We start from the raw sequence: 21,339 nt of genomic DNA, 5'->3' as shown, positions 1-21,339 counted from the left end.
TGGCCTTAAGGGGTTCAAATTTCAGGATTATTTTACGTAAAAAAAATGTAGTAAAATGAAATATTGGGGGGGGAGAGCACCAAAAATCCTAAAAAATATATTTAACATAAAATGTTAAAAAAAAAAAAATTCTGAATGTAAAATGCAAATGCTATGTTCCCACTATGGGATTATAGTGGGGAAAGGCAGCCATCTCATAATATTAATGGATGCAAAGAATGATTTCCTCACTATGATTCTGAAGTGGGAACATAGCCTAGGGGGCAGAATAGAGCAATTTTAGGCTATGTTCCTACACTGTTTTTTTTGGCTGTTTGATGACCGTCTTTTAGGACAGCCATTATTTTGAGGCAAACTAACTGCTGTTATTTAATAATAATAGGTGTAATTTATATAAGAACGTCCATTATTTGCCATAAAAATATCCAATAATTTTGACAGTGTTTAAAAATGTGACGGTGTTAAAATTAGTAAAGTAAAATAAAAGTTATGTACATTGGGTATCGTTGTAATCGTACTGGAATATAAATAACATGTCAGTTTTACCACATGGTGAACAACCCCTCGCTTTTTTTTTCTTTTTTTCAATTTAACCTTACACTTTTATGTAAAAAAAAAATGAGTGTCATTAGAAAGTACAATTTGTGTTGCAAAAAAAGACCTTATATAGGTCTGTGGAAAAAGTAAAAAGCTATGGCTTTTTAATAGAGATGGTCCGAACCAAGTAATGATTCAGTAATGATTCCCGCTGTCTGCCCGCTCCGTGGAGCAGGTGGATCCAGCGGGAGGACCGCCTGGAAAACTGGGATACAGCCATAGCCATAGGCTGTATCCCAGTTTTCCAGGCGTTACTCCCGCTGGATCCGCCCACTCCATGGAGCGGGCAGACAGCGGGAATCTGCTGCCGAGCGTTTGGGTTCATGCGAACCCGAACCTCGGCAGGTTCGAACCATCCCTACTTTTTAAACAAGAGAAGAAAAAAAAAAATAAGTGCAAAAATGAAAATTGGCAGCATCATTAAGGGGTTAAAGGGGTGGTATCATTAATAAAACTAGCCTAAACTGATGCATTATGTGTAATTAAACATATTATAAGTGTACAAGCATTTCCCATACTGTCCTGTATGATAGATATAAACTGACTAATCCCTAATGTGCCTGCACTGTTTTGATAACCTGTTGCCCTTGGTTACGACCCACTAAGATGGGTCAGGCATGCTCAGTTCAACAGTAACCTTCAGAAAGTACTGGTAGTTGGTCTCAACTTGTGAGAAAGTGTGAGGCAGTTTCACTTTACACCATGTTTGATAAATCTTCCCCAGTATGTTTAATATTTTGTATGAAACGGCAAAAATATGTAAAAGTTTTCCATAGTTTGAAGAAAACTTCATGGGGAAGAAAAATGATACAGTGATATAACTTACTTACTAAACTTACTTAACTAACTTACTAAAAACAGCACATTTGTTCATATGTGTATGTGGTAAGCATCTGGTTTTACCACTTTATTTTATGATACAACCCTTTTAAGGCCCAAACCAGCCCATGTTCTTAAAGGGGTTATCCAGCGCTACAAAAACATAGCCACTTTCTTCCAGAAACAGCCCCTTCTCTTGTCTCCAGTTCAGGTGTGGTTTGCTATTGAGCTCCATTGACTTTAACAGAACTAAGTTGCAACTCCCCCCCCCCCTCCCAAAAAAAACTGGAGACCTTTTTTTGTAGTACTGGATAACCCCTTTAAGAGTTTACAAATTACCTCCAGTTATTTAAAAAAAAAAAAAACAGACACATCCATCTGTATGTGGATTAAATAAAAAAATAAAATGTTTTAAAAGTTAATAGATATCCCTATGTATGAAACCTCAATGTCAATGTGTTTTCCTATCTAACATCAGTTTATTTAACTATTTACCGACCAGTTATATAGAAGAGATTAACTTATTTTGTATATTTCAATACCACAGGCCTTAAACAGCTACAACGATGGTGATATTGAAGGATCAAGAAGATTGGGACGTAACGCCTTATATGTTGCAATTGCCTCTATAATCATCGGTCTGCTGGTTATTGCAACATACTGTTTTGTTCATTTTTCAACGGTACGTTCAAATCTTTATTATATCTTTTATAAAAGAAAATCAAGTCCTGGTCTAAATAGACTTACATAGAGACTGGTCATATGAGTTAGTTCATTGTATTAAGTTGTTACTACCATATACACTCTTAATACTATAAAGCTAAATTATACTTCACCAGAAAATGTAATAGGAGCTTGACTCACTTCCGGTGCACAGCTAAGATTTCCATAGTATTAGAAAGACAAAGGGGGAAATTTATTAAACTGATTTAAAGTAGAATTGTGCAACATGGTGTAAAGTGAAACTGGCTCAGTTGCCCCTAGCAACCAATCAGATTGTGTGAAATGAAAGGTGGAATCTGATTGGTTGCTAGGGGCAACTGAGCCAGTTTCACTTTACACAATGTTTGATAAATCTCCCCCAACGTTTTCATCAGCACTTCATATAAAACACATTAAAAATTACAGAAAAAGTACAGAAAATAAATATCATCATGGCAGACTGCAATTTTCTACTGTGGCTTAGAGGCCTACACCACTACTTTAAGATCAAATCAAATAGGCATTTAAAAAGCGACTCTGTACCCACAATCTGATCCCCCCCAAAACCACTTGTACCTTCGGATAGCTGCTTTTAATCCAAGATCTGTCCTGGGGTCCTTTCAGCAGGTGATGCAGTTATTGCCATAAAAAACAACTTTTAAACTTGCAGCCCCATGCCAAACGGGAGTATCTGTGCCCTAACTTTGCACCACCCCTAGGTCCCTTCTCCACACCGTCTTCATCATTAGGAATGCCACTGAAACATTTTCTCCATGCTGAACATTGCACAGTTGCTTAATGATCCAGCCCATGTGCCGGGCCAAACAGGTGGGGAATAGGAGGCAATCTGCCCGGAGCATTCCTAATGATGAGGAGGGAGGGGAGGAGGGACAGAGAGGTTGTGCCAGCCTAATGCATACACAATCTAGACCACGCCCATTGGGCACAGGGCTGCAAGTTTAAATGTTATTTTTTAGGACAATGACTGCATCACCTGCTGAACGGACCCCAGGACAGATCTTGGATTAAAAGCAGCTATCCGAACGTACAAGTGGTTTGGGGGGGGGGGCAGATTGTGGGTACAGAGTCGCTTTAAGAGAGTGGTATAAAATTTTAACTAGGCTTAAAAGTCTAGTTTCACACGTACAGGATCTGCTGCGATCCTGTACAGTGTAATTTTCTATAAGTTTACATACTAGCAGTGAATTTTTCTTTCCATTGCAAGTATGTAAAGCCCCACCCCACTTAACCCGGCCCTGCCCGGTGAATACTTTACCCGTCCGCGCTCCGGCCTGCTTCTGTGGCTCCCGGCTCCCTGACGTCCCACTCAGCCAATTAGTGGGTGTGACGGGAGGGACCGCGTACTATTTGGCAGAGCGGGACACCAGGGAGTCGGAAGCTGGAGAAGCAGGCCGGAGCACGGACGGGTAAATATTCAAGAGCAGGGACGGGTTAAAGAGGACGGGGCTTTGCATACTCGAAAAGGAATGAAAAATCTGCTGAGAGTATGTAAACCTATAGAAAATGACACTACATAGGATCGCAGCGGATTTAGCTGCTGAACTCGCATTGTGAAATCCACTGTGATCCTGTACATGTGAAACTAGCCTAAGGGGGTACTGTGGCTAATTTATTTTCTATCAAATTAACTGGTGTCAAAAAGTTATATAGATCTGTAATAAACTTATATTTAAGTATATTTATATTTAAGCCTTCCAATACTTATCAGCTGCTGTATGTCCTGAAGGTAGTGGTGTATTCTTTACCGTCTGACATAGTGGTCCCTGCTGCCACCTCTGTCCATGACAAGAAATGTCAAGAGCAGTAGGAAATCCCTAAAGAAAATCTCTCCTGCTTTGGACAGAGTTGGCAGCAGAGAGCACTGTGTCTGACTAGAAACAATACACCACTTCCTACCAGACATACAGCAGCTGATAAGTGCTGGAAGACTTTAGATTTTTAAATAGAAATAAATTACAAACTTGAACAACTTTCTGACGCCAATTGATTTAAAAGAAAAAGGAAAACTGCCTGAGTACCCATTTTCCTTGAATAAGAGATGAGCTGCAATACCAGTCACGGCCTATGGACAAGGGTGGCACGGTTTCTGAACGAAACATTATTGATAAACTTATTATTCTAGTCTTATATAAACCATTCAAGTGATATACAGTATGGCCTCATCAACCTTTCTGCACTTTCCAAAAAAAAAGCAGAAGATCAAAAGATATAAAACATCCAAATTTTAGAAACGTTGGGGCCCCCAGGAAGGGATTTAACAGGTTAAGAGGTCATCTATCAGTCCCTTCCCAACTTTATTACCATATTAGCCTGTGTTCAAACTTCATTCTAGGATTTATTCCTTTAAGTAAACTGATAAGCATGTGACTGGTGGGGGTCTGATCACTAGGACCCCTACCAATCATAAAACACGATTCCCTTGTTCCTTAGCTCACATGTTTGACAGCCACTCCATTGATCTATGGGACTTTCCAAAGACACCCGAGCACAGTGCTCAGCTTTCTACAAAAGTCCCATAAAGAGTGAATGGAGCCGAGGTCGATCATGTGAGCTGTCACTCCATCCACTTACTGAAAAAAAAGCCCATTCATTTGTCTGATCTTTGGGGGTCTTATCAGTTAGAGCCCCCCACCAATCAGATACTGGATAGGTGACAAGTTTATATCTTGGAAACCCCCTCTAAGTATGAATCAGTACTGTATGTAATCTTTTTATTCAACCCAAAACCAAGAGTGGGTTCTAAACACAGAAAAGTATAAGAGAAACTCTTCTATATTCTAAGCTTGGGCTAAACAGTAAATCCTGGTTGCAGGATCCGGAACAACAGTGTCGCACTGCCTGGTCACATGACCCTCTTCCCTCATACAAGTGTGGGGTAACGCTGCAACCTACAGGCGGCCATGAACACAACCCTGCAGTAGCAGAAAATTCACCCAGTATAGTTACAGCCGCCTGTGGGTTATGACTTAGTCCCAACTTTTGCACTCTTCAGTCTATAGAACCATGAGATGGCTTATTGTCCATGGAACCAATTGGACTTTGTCCTTTCACCCTTCATTTTACCATAAAATACACTTGTAAAAATTAAACAAAATAGTTGTGAGGTGAAATTGGAAAGAAAAGTGTAATACTGATTTTCTTGTTTTTTTCATTTTTATGCCATTCACCGTGCAGTAAAACTGAGGTGTTATATGTATCTTTCAGGTCAGTATGATACCCAATTTGTATATTTTTTATGTTATACTTTTATGTTAAACTTTAAGCGACTCTGTGCCCAAAATCTGCCCAACACCCCCTTCCCCCCCTTCCCAACCATCGAATAGCTGCTTTTAATCCAAGATCTGTCCTGGGGTCCATTCGGCAGGTGAATGAGTTATTGTCCTAAAAAACAACTTTTAAACTTGCATCCTTGTTTCAAATCAGCGTGGCCTAGTGTGTCTATGCCCTACACCTGCAACGTCTCTCCGCCCCTCCTCCCCGCCCTCTTCGCCATTAGGAATGCCCCTGGAAGGATTTCTCCTATTCATGACTTGTCTGAACACTGCACATGTACCTTAACTATTCAACACATGTGCACCGCTTAGACAAGTGAGAATTAGAGAGAAATGCGGCATTCCTAATGATAAAGAGGAAGGATAGGAAAGACAGAGAAGCGTCGCAAGACTAGGGCACAGACACTCTAGGCCATCCCAATTTGACACAGGGCTGCAAGTTTAAAAGTAGTTGTTTAGGACAATAACTGCATCACCTGCCGAACAGACCCCAGGACAGACCGTGGATTAAAAGCAGCTATCCAATTTAAAAAAAAGGAAGGGAGGGGGGTGGGGGAAAATAATAAACAAGGTAAACTCACTCTTCCTCGCGCTTCTGTATGGCTGCTCTTGGGTCCCACTGATTGCCGCCGGATGAAATTTTCAGCTGGAAACCGGGTACGTTACGAACAGTCCCGCCTCTTCCAGCTGCAACATCAAGGCCGGGCTGAGTGATTTCCTGCTCATCCCGTCAGTGACTGGGGAGGTGTTGAGCAGGAAATCATTCAGCTGGGGACGTGATGTTGCAGCTGGAAGAGCTACAGGATGCCGGTGGCTGTCAATGGGACTCGGGAGTGGCACTACGGAGCATGAGGATAGGTAAGTTTACTTTGTTTCTTATTTTCCCGCACCCCCCTGCCTTCTTGCCTTTTTTTTTTAATCTGGTGGGACTTTAAATTGTCCTCCTCAGACCCCTAAAAAATTTCTTTTTTTTTTGTCTGTGGAGCTATGTGATGGCTCATTTTTTGTTTCGTGATCTGTCCTTTTGATTTTTTGTTGTGTAGATCAGTCTTCTTGATCACTTTTTCATTTAGTGAAATGTGATGTGACAATTCTGGTATTTCCATTTATTTATGCAATTCACCATGTGGCTTCAAGGGGAACTCCAGGTAGAGGTAAAAAAAAAAATAAACCTGCTGCAGAAGCATATAGCATTGCTTACCTATCTATTCCAGTTTTGAAACTACCAAAAATCCATTTGTTTTGGGGGTCTTCGTTCTGTATTGTGTGGCTGTACGTCCTGGTTCCAGAATGCATTGCTTTCCCTCAGCTGTTCATCACAGTCCTCCACCCTGCCCATTCCCCACCCAAAGCTGTTGCAGAACATCTAGGCTGTGTTTACACATTGCAGTTTCATTGTGTTACTGAATTAATTGCAGTACTTTATTATTTTATTGTGGTCCTGTCTACGCAGCACACTGTATTTTCTACCTGTAACACCACACAGCACGCTGTATTCTCTACCTGTAACACCACACAGCACACTGTATTCTCTACCTGTAACACTACACAGCACTCTGTATTCTCTACCTGTAACACCACACGGCACGATGTATTCTCTACCTGTAACACCCCACAGCACGATGTATTCTCTACCTGTAACACCCCACAGCACGATGTATTCTCTACCTGTAACACCCCACAGCACGATGTATTCTCTACCTGTAACACCACACAGCACGCTGTATTCTCTACCTGTAACACCACACAGCACGATGTATTCTCTACCTGTAACACCCCACAGCACGATGTATTCTCTACCTGTAACACCACACAGCACACTGTATTCTCTACCTGTAACACCACACAGCACGCTGTATTCTCTACCTGTAACACCACACAGCACGCTGTATTCTCTACCTGTAACACCACACAGCACACTGTATTCTCTACATGTAACACCACACAGCACACTGTATTCTCTACCTGTAACACCACACAGCACGCTGTATTCTCTACCTGTAACACCACACGGCACACTGTATTCTCTACATGTAACACCACAGAGCACGCTGTATTCTCTACCTGTAACACTACACAGCACTCTGTATTCTCTACCTGTAACACCACACGGCACACTGTATTCTCTACCAGTAACACCACACAGCACGCTGTATTCTCTACCTGTAACACCACACAGCACGATGTATTCTCTACCTGTAACACCCCACAGCACGATGTATTCTCTACCTGTAACACCACACAGCACGCTGTATTCTCTACCTGTAACACCACACAGCACACTGTATTCTCTACCTGTAACACCACACAGCACGCTGTATTCTCTACCTGTAACACCACACAGCACACTGTATTCTCTACCTGTAACACCACACAGCATACTGTATTCTCTACCTGTAACACCACACAGCACGCTGTATTCTCTACCTGTAACACCACACAGCACTCTGTATTCTCTACCTGTAACACTACACAGCACAATGTATTCTCTACCTGTAACACCACACAGCACTCTGTATTCTCTACCTGTAACACTACACAGCACGATGTATTCTCTACCTGTAACACCACACAGCACGATGTATTCTCTACCTGTAACACCACACAGCACGATGTATTCTCTAACTGTAACATTATACAGCACACTGTATTCTCTACCTGTAACACCATACAGCACGCTGTATTCTCTACCTGTAACACCACACAGCACACTGTATTCTCTACCTGTAACACCATACAGCACGCTGTATTCTCTACCTGTAACACCACACGGCACTGTTACTACCTGTAACACCACACAGCACGCTGTATTCTATACCTGTAACACCACAAAGCACTGTGTTTTCTACCTGTAACACCACACAGCACATTGTATTCTCTACCTGTAACACCACACAGCACACTGTATTCTCTACCTGTAATACTACACAGCACGCTGTATTCTCTACCTGTAATACCACACGGCACGCTGTAGTCTCTACCTGTAACACCACACAGCACGATGTATTCTCTACCTGTAACACCACACAGCACACTGTATTCTCTACCTGTAACACCACAAAGCATGCTGTATTCTCTACCTGTAACACCACACAGCACACTGTATTCTCTACCTGTAACACCACACAGCACCCTGTATTCTCTACCTGTAACACCACACAGCACATTGTATTCTCTATCTGTAACACCACATAGCACGCTGTATTCTCTTACTGTAACACCACACAGCACGATGTATTCTTTACCTGTAACTCCACACAGCACGCTGTATTCTCTACCTGTAACACCACACAGCACACTGTATTCTATATCTGTAACACCACACAGCACGCTGTATTCTCTACCTGTAACACCACACAGCACTCTGTATTCTCTACCTGTAACACCACACGGCACACTCTATTCTCTACCAGTAACACCACACAGCACGCTGTATTCTCTACCTGTAACACCACACAGCACGCTGTATTCTCTACCTGTAACACCACACAGCACACTGTATTCTCTACCTGTAACACCACACAGCACCCTGTATTCTCTACCTGTAACACCTCACAGCACGCTGTATTCTCTAGCTGTAACACCACACAGCACACTGTATTCTCTACCTGTAACACTACACAGCATGCTGTATTCTCTAGCTGTAACACCACACAGCACACTGTATTCTCTACCTGTAACACCTCACAGCATGCTATATTCTCTACCTGTAACACCACACAGCACATTGTATTCTCTACCTGTAACACCACATAGCACGCTGTATTCTCTACCTGTAACACCACACAGCACGCTGTATTCTCTACCTGTAATACTACACAGCACGATGTATTCTCTACCTGTAACATCACACAGCACACTGTATTCTCTACCTGTAACACCACAAAGCATGCTGTATTCTCTACCTGTAACACCACACAGCACACTGTATTCTCTACCTGTAACACCACACAGCACACTGTATTCTCTACCTGTAACACCACACAGCACACTGTATTCTCTACCTGTAACACTACACAGCACACTGTATTCTCTACCTGTAACACCACATAGCACGCTGTATTCTCTAACTGTAACACCACACAGCACGATGTATTCTCTACCTGTAATACCACACAGCACGCTGTATTCTCTACCTGTAATACCACACAGCACGCTGTAGTCTCTACCTGTAATACCACACAGCACACTGTTACTACCTGTAACACAGATTTTGGAATAAAGTAAAGAACTTTTTGAATTTAATTTGAAAATGCCCCCTGTCTGCATCATCAGCCTGTGCTCAGCAAACACACACAATGTGAGAAAGAAGCAGGTAATCTCTGTCTCCACAGGGGGGTGAGCAGAGGGAGCCAGAGACAAAGTGGATTGGCACAGGGGTCAGTTTTCTTCACTTCCTCTATGTCAATCAACTACCAGTGTGGCAGAACTGCACAGATATGGTAATACATTATATAGATACAGCTATATAACTTCTAATAGAAAAAAGTTTTCCCTATCTGGAGTTCCCCTATAAATACCACTATATTTTAAGGCTATGTTCACACACAGTATAATAAAAAAGAAATGCAAAATATGGCTTCCCAACTTCTTTTTTTTTTTTTTTTTTTTTTTTTACTGTGTGTGAACATAGCCTCATAGTTCAGACATTATCACATGCTGCAATAGCAAATATAGCATACTTGTTTTATTTCCATTTTTTATTTGATAAATGGGAAAGGTGAGGTGAATAGAATTTTTATTGTGGGAGTTATTTTACAGTATATTTTGCCCAATAAGGGACTTCTGTAAGCAATCACCCAATTGCTTATACAGTTGAATACAATGCTGTTGCACTGCACCAAACTGATTGTCAGACTGTAAGAGCAGATCACTCATGACAGCCACAGAGGCCTAGTAAAGCCCTTGTGCTGCCATAAGAATAGATTTGCTCCGTAAATAATCTGATTCTCTAAACTACCAATGTCGCAAAATGGAACTGTTTAAATGTAGTTGTCAGCTTTGACAGTGGCATTTAAACAGTTAAACAACATGCAATGGTCACTCCATGCCAGCTAATAGCAGTAAAAGTGTCTGACAGCCACTTGGTATGCAGCAGTTATGGCTCCCTAGCCTGTTCTATACTTATACCTTAATCTATATGGTTAAAAGGGTTATCCAGCGCTACAAAAACATGGCCACTTTCCACCCTCTTTTATCTCCAGATTGGGTGGAGTTTTAAACACAGTTCCATTGAAGTAAATTGAGCTTATTTGCAAACCACACCTGACCTGGAGAAAAGAGAGGGGGAAAAGTGGCCATGTTTTTGTAGCGCTGGATAACCTCTTTAATGCTAGCATGACATATACGGTGGTATACCAGGGGTTAATCTTAGATAAAGACACGAACAAAACCGGGGGGGGGGGTGTTGGTGGGTAGGTAAATTAAATTTATATGAGAATAAATTATTTAGATTTATTCCATTATATTATTATGTCTCCACCCCACCTTGACACCCCCCCCCCCCCCCCCATAAGCAGTAAGGGCAATCTGTGCTTTCTTGTGGCGTACACCAAGGGAGCACATTGATAAATGTGGTTACTACTACGGCTGAAGTGCACAGAAAATGACATCACAACTGTTCGTGTGTTGCGTAGTCTCAAAATAGATGTTCCACTTCTAGATATAGGCTCATTGGATTACACTGCATATTAATAGAAGAACAGAACGATAAATAAGAAGGTTATGTAAATCAGCATAAGGTCAAGCTTTGAATTTTACATTAATGTAAGGAAAAAAGGACAGCCTAAGAACATACATTGTAGAATTTGAGTTTTTTCACTTATCTCACACAATTTTCACAGCTTATCCAATGACGACATCAGTTACTGTCACCCCTAAATATATTTTAACCTTAAGGAACAGACTGAAGAGGCTTAAAGAAGAAGTCACGTGAGAAAAAAAAAAGGCAGAAAGAAAGGGGGGTGCGGGAACATAATAAACAAAGTACACCTATCCTTGTGGCCCATAGCGCTGCTCCTGGGTTTTCCAGCTGCAACATCACATCCCCGAGCAATCGCTCGGCCAGGCCATGATGTTGCAGGCATTTATAGTGTCACCATCATTATAACTTTCAAAATCTAAAACAACAGTAGATGTCATATAAAGCAAGTTTGCTATATATATTCATTATTATTTTTGTTGTTATCATGCTGTAAAAGAAAGCTGTACTTACCAGAAATCCAGGTCCAGTCTCCTGAAGGTAGATTTTCTGACTTGTGCTGGTTGAAAAAATACAGACTAATCATCGGAATTCCGGCCAGTACAGAGAGTCACGGCTCAATGTGTCTGACAATCACATGACTGCCTTCTCTCTGTGAGCGCTCAGATGGCCTGGGATACACAGCACTTCCTGTTTTCTGACCGTTTCCTGTTTTTTTGAGAAAAAAAGGTCAGAAAACAGAAAGTGCCGTGTTTTCCATGATAACTAAAAAAAATAATGAATCTAAATTGCCAGCTTTATATCACATCTACTGTTGATTTAGATTTTGAAAGTTATAACGACAGTGACACTTTAAATGCCAGTCAGCTGTGCTCCTGTCACTGTCTGATCGGGACCCCCGCGGTCACACTCATCCCAATCATTTCCCCTGACTGCAGGAAGTCTCTTACTTACCTCCATGTAGTCAGCTCAGGCTCTATGAGAAAATCACAGATAACACTGATAAATGCTATGCAATGGCATAGCATTGATCAGTGTTGGCAATGTAATGAATGAATGTAATAGTCCCTTAGAAGGACTTAAAAAGTGTAAAAAAAAAACAAAAAAACTGTCAAACAATAATTAAACAATGACATAGTCTTTCGCCCATAAACATATTATATATTGTAGTGTGCATTATTGTCTAATCTAATAAAATGTAACAATGGTGTTCCTGTACGGTGAGTGGTGTAAAAGGAATATATGGTGTAATATATCAGAAAAAAATTAATTAAGAGCGATCAAAATGTCCCATTTACATGAATATAGTAACAATGAAAAGTAGAGATCATGGCGCAAAAAATAAGACCCCAAACAGTCCTGTAGGAGGAAAAAATGAAAATGCAGAAATGAAACCTTAAAGTGACACTGTCACCTCCTTTTTGCACTCTGACATCTCTACACAGGTGTAAAGGGTAAATTTAGCGTTTTTCATACCTTATTTTACATCATATGTCATGGTGCTTGTTTACGTAAAAAGTCATCTTTTATCAACTGCAGATTGTGTAAAGTGGGCGGGGCCTCACTGCATTAGTGCCACTTAGCCCCGCCCCCTCACCGGCTATTGGAACAGGCTGGCCGAAAGATCTAGACCCCACCCCCTTTACGTTGGCCAACCAATGGGCGTCAAGGGGGCGGGGTCGACGGTGCCTAGGGAGCTAAGTGGCGCTATTGCCGTGAGGCCACGCCCACTTAATACAATCTGCAGTTGATAAAAGGACACTTTTTACTTGAACAAGCACCATGACGTATGATATGAAATAAGGCATGAAAAACGCTAAATTTACCCATTACACCTGTGTAGAGATGTCAGAATGCACAAAGGGGGTGACAGTGTCACTTTAAGGGGTTAAACAAAAGTGAAATAAAATATTTTTTAAGTAAACAAAAAAAAACTATAAATCATACACAAATCCCTGTCCCTAACCCTAACAAGGGCAAGCCAAACATAAAAATAACTAACAATGATTACAAATTACATTTGTTATTTTACATTTGTACATGTAAAAAAATAACTATTTAAATGCCTCTGTCAATACTGACAGAGGCATTTAAATTGCTTAAAAAAATGCTTCCTTGGTGGTCCGGTTCAGGATCGGTTTGTCGCAATGCAATCGCAGAAAGCCGATCCTTTCTACTTACAGCCCGGATCTGTGTCCCAACAATATCCCCAGAGTGTAGATAAGATTGATCAATGCAGTAGATATGTACTGCATTGATCCCTAGGAGCAATTATAGTATTGATCTTCGGAGTTCCCTGGGTGGACTACAAATTAGTGTAAAAAAAAGTTTTTCCTTAATAGAAAATCCCATAATATAAATTTAAATTGCCCCCTTTTCCTATTTTTTTAATATTAACAAAAACTAACAAAAAAAACTATTTGCAATTGGCATGTGTAGAATCGCCCGAAATATTAAATTATCACATTCCTGACCTTGCACAGCAAACGAATAACCACCAAATTGCAAATAAATATTTTTTATTTTACTGCATTTAAAAAAAAAAAATTTAAAAAATCTTTATTGTGATCCTTATAACCCTTTTATTTTTTAGTCAATTGGGCTATTTGAGGCGTCATTTTTTTTTTGCGTCATGATCTATACTTTTAATGGTACCTCGCTTATATGTATGCAACTTTTTTAAATTACTTTTTATTCAAATTTTTTCTGGATGTGATGTGACCAAAAAGCTGAAATTTTGCTCTATGGTGGTTTTTTGTCTAGTTAAGTATGTATGTTTATTTTTTTAGATATATATTTTTTGTTTATATTTTCAGCTAAAAAATGGGAAAGGGGGGATTTTAGGGGGTAATATTTTGTATATTTATTTTTTCTTTAAAAAAACTACTTTTTTTAACCCTTAGAGGACCGGGCCAATTAGCATTTATGCATTTTCCTCCTTGTGCTTAAAAGGCCATAGCACTTGCATTTGTTCACCTAGAAACCCACATGAGCCCTTATGTTTTTGCACAACTAATTGTACTTTGCAATGACAGGCTGAATTTTTGCATAAAGTAACACTGCATAACCAGGAAAAAATTCAATGTGAATTTTTTTTTTTTTAAAGGCATTCTGTTTTTTGAGGGGTGTTTGTTTTTACGCCATTTGTCCTTGGGTAAAACTGAAACTTGTTATATATCTTCCTCAAGTCATTACTATTACAACAATATATAACATGTATAACTTTTATATTATCTGATGGCTTGTAAAAAATTCAAACCATTGTTAGCAAGTATATGTTCCTTAAAATTGCTCTATTACCATGCTTATAACGCTTTTATCCTTTTTTCTATGGGGCTGTGTGAGGTGTCATTTTTTGCGCCATGATGTGTTCTTTCTATCGGTACCTTGATTGTGCATATGTGACTTTTTGATCCCTTTTTATTACAATTTTTCTGGATTTGATGTAACCAAAAATGCGCAATTTTGCACTTTGGGATATTTTTGCGCTTATGCCGTTTACCGTGCGAGATCAGGAATGTAATAGATTAATAGTTCGGGCGATTATGCACGCGGCGATAACAAACATGTTTGTTTATTTATTTTTATTTATAACATGGGAAGAGGGGGGTGATTTAAACTTTTATTAAGGGAGGTTTTTTTATTAATAATAACTTTTTTTCTTTTTTTTACACTTATAGTAGAAGCCCCCCTGGGGTTAGGGTTATTCCCCCCTGGGGTTAGGGTTATTCCCCCTGGGGGATTTCTAGTATATGCACACTGATCTCTCATTGAGATCTACGCAGTATAGTTATGCTGCATAGATCAATGAGATAGGCACTGGATTGCTTTCGGCTGCTGCAGCCGAAAGCAATCGTCTGCCGAGCCGGGATCAGGGCCATTACGACGCAGACCGCGATGCAGGCTTACTGCAAATATTCAGATGCAGCTGTCAACTGTGACATGTCGTGAGCAGTCATCAGATAATACAACATCACAGAAGAACACAAATACGCTCTAAGGGTATGTGCACACTACGGAAATGATGCGGATAAATTGCCCCAGATTCCGTCACTGCTCCCCCCCCCCCCCGAGCCGGGATCAGGGCCATTACGAAGCAGACCCCGATGCAGGCTTACTGCAAATATTCAGATGCAGCTGTCAATTGTGACATGTCGTGAGCAGTCATCAGATAATACAACATCACAGAAGAACACAAATACGCTCTAAGGGTATGTGCACACTACGGAAATGATGCAGATAAATTGCCCCAGATTCCGTCACTGCCCCCCCCCCCCCACCCCACACACACACTCCCACTTGAATTTGCGCCAGTCCCGTATGCTCCATTCTATGGTCGGGCAGATTCCACCTTCCATCCGAAGAATGAACCTGTTGATCGCGGGAATGAGGAATCCGGAATCCGCTGCAAGTTAATTTCTGTAGTGTGCGCATACCCTAACAGGATTCTACCAAGTATTTTTTTTTTTTTTTAAACATGACTTTTTATGAGGTAGTTGAAATCGAAAGCATAAATTATTTCTTTTTTCATTATTTTTTCCAGCATGCAGTTTGAAGGTGAGACAAGAGCATGGAGATCATGTTTTCACTTGAGGTCGATCAGGCTCTTCATAACTGCAAAAAGGACGAAACAAGTTGTTACACTTCGAGGTCTTCAACATCAAGACAACCCTGCGGGATGCAAAATATCTATCAATGTGTGTGTATGCATAAATACTGTATATGTGGTTCCAGCCACTCAAAAACACTATTTTTTTTACATCATCTATCCATAGGATGTCTTTAACTCCGTAAATATTTGTCTAATTCATTGTTGAGCGTTTTGGAATACCCCGAAGGACGGAGAACACTGGCAGTAAAAGAATTTAGGATTAGGTTACATAAACATACCTACTTATTTCCTTTATTGGAAACTTGACACTTACTTAGGCCCTGGCCAAAAATGCTAAATGTTTCCTGGACGATAAAATATTTATATGCACTGATCTTACCAGCTTCCCCTGAACGAGAATGTCCTCTATTTAAATCCTATAGTCGCTGCATTTTAAAATGAAAACAAGAAAGCTTTCAAGGGCAGCAACTATCTATGACACCTTTGTGCCCCTTACGGACAGTCCCACAATGTTCTTTTTATCCAGTATGCAGCTGGTCAGCCAATGTATACCTATGTCAGCTAGTATTAGTTGATCCTTTCTGCCTGAAAATTCCTGAAATGCTTTCCTTAAAGTGGGTCATGTGATCTTATGGTGACTCCCCTAAAAAACACATGTTTCTGTGCTCCTACAGGGATCACCATCTCAGCTAGACAGAAACTCCCATTAGAGTTAATGATGATGAATATTGCATATATAGCTCCTGACACAGTTATAATGGATTTGATAACAGTTTGTATACACATAGGAAGACATTTATTTTCTGCGCCAGGCTTAAAGATGACCCCGACTTCATAGATTTATGTAGTGACGCACTGCCCTACCTGGCGTAGGTTAACTTATCATTTTTCTGTAAGAAAATTGATAAATTCAGCGGACCCAGAGTCTGTGCCCCCCCCCCCCCCCACCCGTTCCGCCCCCTCCCCTCCCCTCTGGTGCAACGGGCATAAAATTACCAAATGCAAAATAAATTAATTTGCATCTGCCCATTTTATGCCCAAAAAAATATAACTTTTAAGGTTGATAAATCCCCCCCAAAGTCTTCTATTTTATTTAAAGGGAAGATGTCATTAGAAAATGACTGATTGTTATTGACTGATATTGTTTTTATGTTAAACTTTTTTTTTTAAGAATTTTTGGTAAAACTTTTTCTAATTTTGCATTTTTCTCTCCATGTTCTAAAATAATCCTGAGATCTTGCAGTTTTCTTTCTCACCACTGGGGCTAAAACAAGATGAGACTTCCTGTTCTGTCTGTGGTGATAAGAGAAGACTGCTGTAAAGTGATCTGTACAGGATTGCAGCAACGTGTGACACCAGTAGATAGATAGCATCAATACAAAGACAAAAGCAGCTCCCGGTGGAATGATTTTTTCAAAGATCATAGACCACGCTCAATGATGTTTCACATTTATCTCAAGGGGACAGACTCTCTCTATTGTCGTCTATGTCCATGAGTCTTGCTGTAAAGCAAGTCACTAAATGCTGTTAAAACAGCTCAGGCAAGATGGCAGCCCCCATACCAATCTCTATAAAGTGAAATTTAAATAAATTACATCAAAAAATAAAAACAGATTAGAATAAGAGAACAAGTTTTAGTATCTGATTCAAATCAGTAAGAAGAAAATTTAGGTGACACATCCCCTTTAAAAATGTATGGAGAGAGATGAGGATTATTACACTGTTCTTCCAGGCACAGATGGTAATGGCTCTAGCTGGCCATGTGATTCTGTGTTATTGAATTGTGGGATTGAGCGCAGATTAGAAAGGGAGAGGATGCAATATGCAATCACGTGACCCAGATACAGTAATGTAATATATGGAGCTGTGATGAAACAGATGACACAGCAGGAATAGTGGTAGTGAGTGTGCATCATATGGACAAACAAATTTGAGGAAGTGCTTCTTTAACATTTCTGAGGACAGTACTAAAGTTACTTTTATGCTGATTTTTTTTTTCCATTTTCCCATACATCCTTAGATGCATGCAAGAAGCTGCAATCTTTATGTGAAATTATCTCAATAGAACCATATATATATATATATATATATATATATATATATATATATATATATAGCTATACAGTGGTGCCTTGGATTACGAGCATAATTCGTTCCGGGACCGTGATTGTAAATCCAAATCACTCTTAAACCAAAGCAAATTTTACCATTAGAAATCATAGAAATGCAGACAATTGGTTCCACACCCCAAATATAATGATTTTTTTTATTCTAAATAACAAGTAAAACAAATGAAACAAACATTCAGAAACAGCAGAATATGTGATATTATAAGTTACTGTACAGTAATGGAGAGGATGGGAAACACAAGGGCGGACAGAGACTGCAGGGAGCAGGAAGGAATGAGCAGGGCAGATGTGGGCACATACATGCAACACTCTCTGTCCGGGGAGAGAGGGGTTACAGCTATGGAGAGATTACCTCCACAGTCCTGTCCCCTGATGTAAGCCCCAGCCTGAAGTGGATCTGCTATGATTTGGAAGGTGAGGGAGATTTCCTGGGTCAGAGTACAGTGCTGTAGACCCCGCTATGCAGACCATGCCCCTCCCCCACTTGCCCTCCCACCCAGTACAGGGAGCTCTTAAACCAAAGCAATGCTCTTAAACCAAGTTACAATTTCAAACTCTTGCAAAACGCTCTCAATCCAAGTTACTCTTAAACCAAGGTACCACTGTGTATATGTATTATATATATATATTTAAAAAAAAGCTAATACAAGTCTTAACATAAATTGAAAATGGCACAAGTGAAGCGTTCTATGTATCCATGTATTTATTTTGATATCTTTGCTTTATTTATATTGTAACTGTTGATTTGTAGATTTTCTTAACTTTGTACTTGAGAATTAAATGTTTATTCTATAATTTGCTTGTTATCTGTAAATTATTGAAACCAATTTTTCAGCACTTTATTCATTTAATTGTTCTACAACAGACAACAGAAGTAGACAACATTGGTGTGCAGCTAGACTCTCTTTTCTGGCCCCCTTCCCACCAAAAAATCCATCATTTATATATATGACATAATATAATATAATATAAATTAAATTATTTTATCCTAGCAACGTCTCACACAAAAGATTATACAGTAAATGAGGATTTGAATCTGTATAGTTCAGAGAAAAAAAGGGAAAGGGGGTGTCAGGACAGGGGAGGTAGGGACAAGACACGACAGAGCACTAAATCTGAGCCCACCCACTGTCCCTACCTACTTGCCTTAAACGGCCCTAGGTAGCCGCGGACAACCACGAAAGCGGTCCCTACACTAGTATGGATGCAAAACGGAACAAGGCAGAGGAACAAACCCAAAGGATAGTAAACAAGCCAAAGTCAAAACCAAACGGGCAAAGCAGTACAAAATCAGTAAACAATCGGATAGTCAAAGGTCAGGCAAGAGGTCAGATAACAGGTCGAGCAAGCAGAGGAATTAGGTACGGGGATCGCAGGAATAGACAGGGGGAGCTGGGATCAGGGTATGAACCTTAATAGCCAGCGATGAGAGACTGGCTCAGCTTTCTTTTATGAGGATCAAGAGGCCGGCTCGGATCCCCTTTGGACCGGCGCTCTGATCCTCAAGGTTCCAGACAGGCAGAGGAAAACATCAATCAAAAAGCCTTGCTCAGCTGTAGCAATCAAGTATAACAGAGCTCAGTGTAATGCTGCGTTTACACGAAACAATAATTGGCCCAATCGCACGATAAACGATGTCGGAGTAACGTTTTTTTTTTCATAACGAGCAGCGTTTAGAAGGTACGATATATTGTACGGAAAAATTGTTTTGCGATCGCGTGCCCGCAGCCCGGCCCTCCGCTCGCAGCCCGATCCCCCGCTCATCCGCAGCCCGGCCCCACGGTCAACTGCAGCCCCCTGCGCCGCCGGTCTGATCGCCACCCCCGCCGCCGGTCCGATCGCCACCCCCGCCGCCGGTCCGATCGCCACCCCCGCCGCTGGTCCGATCGCCGCCCCACCGCCGCCGCTCCCATCGCCACCCCACCGCCGTCGCTCCCATCGCCACCCGCCGATCCGATCGCCCCCGCCGGCCCAGCCGCGAGCATACGTTACCTGCTTCGCGTAGCAGGTCTTTGACATCCCCGGCTCCGCTCTTCAGTGCACTGATTGGCTGAATAGGGGAGTCGGGAATATCAAACGGCTCCTCTTCAGTCGCATTACTATCAACCACTACCAGTAGCCAATCAATACACAATATGGAAGATGTAATACATGGGGGGGCAAAGGATGTAAATTGTACGGTGTCCAAAGATGGGGAAAGAGAAACATCTGAAATATGTGTAAAACAGAATAACTTAATGTGAATGTCTAATGCTACGTTTATACGGAACGATAATTCGCCCGATCGTACGATTAACGATGTCGGAGTAACGTTTTTCTTTTAATAACGTTCAGCGTTTAGATGGTACGATATATCGTACGGAAAATTCGTTTTGCGATCGTTCTGCGATCGCTTAAGCCTATCTCACACATTGATTGAATTGGTGAACGACTGTTTACACGGAACGATCTGCGAATTTTTGGCGATCGATCAACGACGATTTGAGAACTTGTTCAAAGATCAAAATGAACGATTTATCGATCGTTCGCAGCGTTTACACGTACGATTATCGCTCGAATTCGACCGTTATCGCGCAAATTCGCACGATAATCGTTCCGTGTAAACGTAGCATATGAAGAGGGTGAAGCAGGTTCTTGTAACTTTTCCTACTTGTTATGAACATGGACAGATGGTCAGGTTAAAGAGCTGGCCTCAGCTCGTACTCAGATTAGCACCTGCCACTTGGTTCAGGACAGCTGCATTTTGCAAGACTGCAGTATATCTGTATTCGGATATGTAACTCTAGAACGGGGACTTCTAAATATATGTTTTTTAATTTCTCACTTGTAAAAGTGTTTTCATTTAAAACGACACAGTTAATGATGATGACATTTACAAGAAAAACGATCCATACGGACAAACCGATCTGAAATCGGGCAGAAGTCACATGTCACACTTCTGAGAATGTTACATAAATGGTGGAGGAGGAATTCTAAGATGTATTGAAAGACAAGCTTTTTAATCAGATTCCTCCCTAGTATTCTGCTCAATACAGTCAAGACTATTCATTACAGCATCTCCTGCTCCAGCACATTTCTTCCATCCTTGGAAACCAGCTCTATAGAACACGCGAGCCATAGCTGTCAATGGATGTGAATTACAATGTTCCACTGAATTAAATAGAAGCTGGTGGTGCGCTTGAGAAGAAAATGAGAGACGCCATGTAAATGTCTATAAGTCTAAATGTGCCGCAGATGGTAAACATAAGGGAGGACATACACAAAAGAATAAATTCTATATATTATATAGAATAAATTAAAATGAACACTGACATTGTCAAGCATATATAATAAAAGCTGTACTAGTATTGGTATTGGCAGAATCGCTCTAGATATCTGCAAAAAAGATCAGCATCTACTGCAGGGCTTCGGAGACAATGCAACATTCATTTCAAAATGTCATAGTTTCTATTTATCGAATACTAGGACACCTATCTGCAAGGGAAA

General features: G+C 40.7%; 1 protein-coding gene across 2 annotated transcripts in view; it reads left to right on the top strand.

Moving 5' to 3' along the window:
* The window catches only part of TMEM233 (transmembrane protein 233), a 31,573-nt gene extending 13,027 nt beyond the window's left edge, over window positions 1-18,546 (top strand). The window contains exons 2-4 of one of the 2 annotated variants that reach the window (XM_069964090.1): window positions 1,964-2,098; window positions 5,314-5,343; window positions 15,656-18,546. In XM_069964090.1, the coding sequence (XP_069820191.1) occupies window positions 1,964-2,098; window positions 5,314-5,316 (138 nt within the window). In that variant the 3' untranslated portion in view covers window positions 5,317-5,343; window positions 15,656-18,546. The remainder of the gene's footprint in view (window positions 1-1,963; window positions 2,099-5,313; window positions 5,344-15,655) is intronic. The other variant, XM_069964089.1, reaches the window with a different exon arrangement.
* Window positions 18,547-21,339: the final 2,793 nt, after the last annotated feature.

Source organism: Dendropsophus ebraccatus, chromosome 3 (genome assembly GCF_027789765.1).
Source record: "Dendropsophus ebraccatus isolate aDenEbr1 chromosome 3, aDenEbr1.pat, whole genome shotgun sequence".
Taxonomy (NCBI): domain Eukaryota; kingdom Metazoa; phylum Chordata; class Amphibia; order Anura; family Hylidae; genus Dendropsophus; species Dendropsophus ebraccatus.
Note: the sequence above shows the minus strand (reverse complement) of the source record. Positions and strands in the feature narration are given on the sequence as shown.